At 48.9% G+C, this 1,930-nt stretch overlaps 1 protein-coding gene across 1 annotated transcript in view; it reads left to right on the forward strand.

The window, feature by feature from the left end:
- STX18 (syntaxin 18) overlaps positions 1-1,930 on the forward strand; it is a 119,941-nt gene that overhangs the window by 116,793 nt on the left and 1,218 nt on the right. The window contains exon 10 of the mRNA XM_008566926.1: positions 1,050-1,130. Within this exon, the coding sequence (XP_008565148.1) occupies positions 1,050-1,130 (81 nt within the window). The remainder of the gene's footprint in view (positions 1-1,049; positions 1,131-1,930) is intronic.

A 1,930-nucleotide genomic window follows, 5' to 3' on the forward strand; every position in this document is an offset into this window, starting at 1 on the left:
AACCTGGGGCTATGTGTGGAGCACAGGCCAGAGCCTTGCCTTGGCTTCTCAGGAGTTTACAAGACCTAAGAAATGGTGTGTCTTTCTTGGTTTTTCTGTCAGTGTTGAGTGGTTTTTCATATTGATTCTCTCACAGGAACAGTGGCAATGGTCAGTTAGCTCTCCTCTTCAAGATTCTAAAGCAGTCCCAGCCCTTATGTCCTTAGACTGTGTAATAATCACCACTGGGAATCAGATAGCCAAGGGCTGCTTTCCTTCCTGCAGTGTTGTATCAGTCAGGTTTCTCTAAAAACCCGTGCTGTGTACGCTCCCCTCCCCGGCGCTGTGAGGAATCGGCGATAGTGAAGCAGCTGAGGAGAGAGGACAGCCACACCTGCTTGGAGGGCCATCCAGCATTGTCCTCCCCACAGGCTGGTGGGGCTGAGTGGCCTAACGCTCTCTGTGAGACCAGGGTCCTGTGCTTCTTAAGCTCTCCAAGTGTTGGCAGTAAACATTTTCTGCAAGCATCCTGCATCCCGTTTTGATTTTTTAAATTTTAGGCCTGTTTTTCAGAGAGATAATGGTAAAACACAAAGCACTTTTTAAAAAATCTAGCATATGTGTCTTAAAGCACATATGCTTTGAGGCTTACTTCTCTGACTTCTGAAAGAATAAATGACTAGCGGGAAAGCCCCTGGCATGTGGTGGCTGCTCTGCAAACAGCAGCTCTTATGTTTTTGTCCTTGACATCTGGTGAGTGGCACAGGAGAGATGGCAAGTAGGAGTGGAAGGAGCACAGGCACTGGAGTCCAGCAACATGAGAGTCTCATCCAGTCCTGCTAGCTGGTTGCGGTGTGACTTTGGGAAAGTTAATAAACTTCTCTGAGCTGTAAGTTTCCCTTTTATAACATAGGAATAACACCTAACTTGCGGGTGCTGTGAGGATTCATGCACTATGTGGGTAAAGGCCCTCGCCCTTAGTAAATGGCAGCTACTGTTTTTATCATGATGCATGCTTGGAGGAGGAGGAGGAGGAGGTTGTATTTATCTGACATTCTTTTCTTCCACAGGAAGCTGAGATTGATAGCATTCACCAACTAGTTGTAGGGGCAACTGAAAATATCAAGGAGGGCAATGAAGACATAAGAGAGGTAGGTACTTCCTAGGGCCCCTGGGTCTTATTTGGCACAGCACGAAGCCTGAGCAATAGCATTAGTCTCGCTGGCAGGGCTGCCCAAGGGCTTTGCAGGGCAGAGCTTACAGGGCCAGTCACACACCTGTGCAGCTGTGAGCTAGTCCCAGCCTAGCTGTGTGTGTCCATGAGACCCGCTGCCCATCAAGAGGCAGTGGCTTAGCACCCTCCAAAGTGAGCAACCTAGGGTGGGGGGTTGGGGCACTCCCGGCAGGGGTCAGGCCAGCTCCCTAAATCCAGGGTTGGGCACCACTGGTAAGCCTTGGTGGCCCTTTCTAAGGGGCTGGAGCCTGGCTGTTGCCTGTGGAAGATACCACCGGCCTTCTCTGTGGAGTGGACTCTGTTTACTGAGTACAGTCCTCAGAGTTGTGTTGACATGGGACCATCACTGGGTCACTGCTGACACTGTATTACTGGGAAACATAAAGCCCAGGGCCAATGCTCTGCTCTGAGCCTTTAACCTCGAGACAGATGGGAGCGTTTTCTGGGATGTCATGTTTCCTGAGAGAACTGGGCAGGACCTCTAAAATATGGCTAAACAATGAGGAAAATACAACCCACTTGTCTTCTGATGGATTTTAATCCCACTTTTTAGTTTTGCTTAATAATTAAGCCATCTATTCAAGGTAAGCGTACAATCAAGCAACACCCATGTTACAGCCAGGACAGGGACAGTGCATGGAAATAGTAGAGCATTTTAGGGCTTTGAAAACCAGAATCCTCTGTGATAAAGATAACGATGCTCCTGTCCTCACCCAG

Source organism: Galeopterus variegatus, unplaced genomic scaffold (assembly GCF_000696425.1).
Source record: "Galeopterus variegatus unplaced genomic scaffold, G_variegatus-3.0.2 Scaffold278, whole genome shotgun sequence".
NCBI lineage: Eukaryota > Metazoa > Chordata > Mammalia > Dermoptera > Cynocephalidae > Galeopterus > Galeopterus variegatus.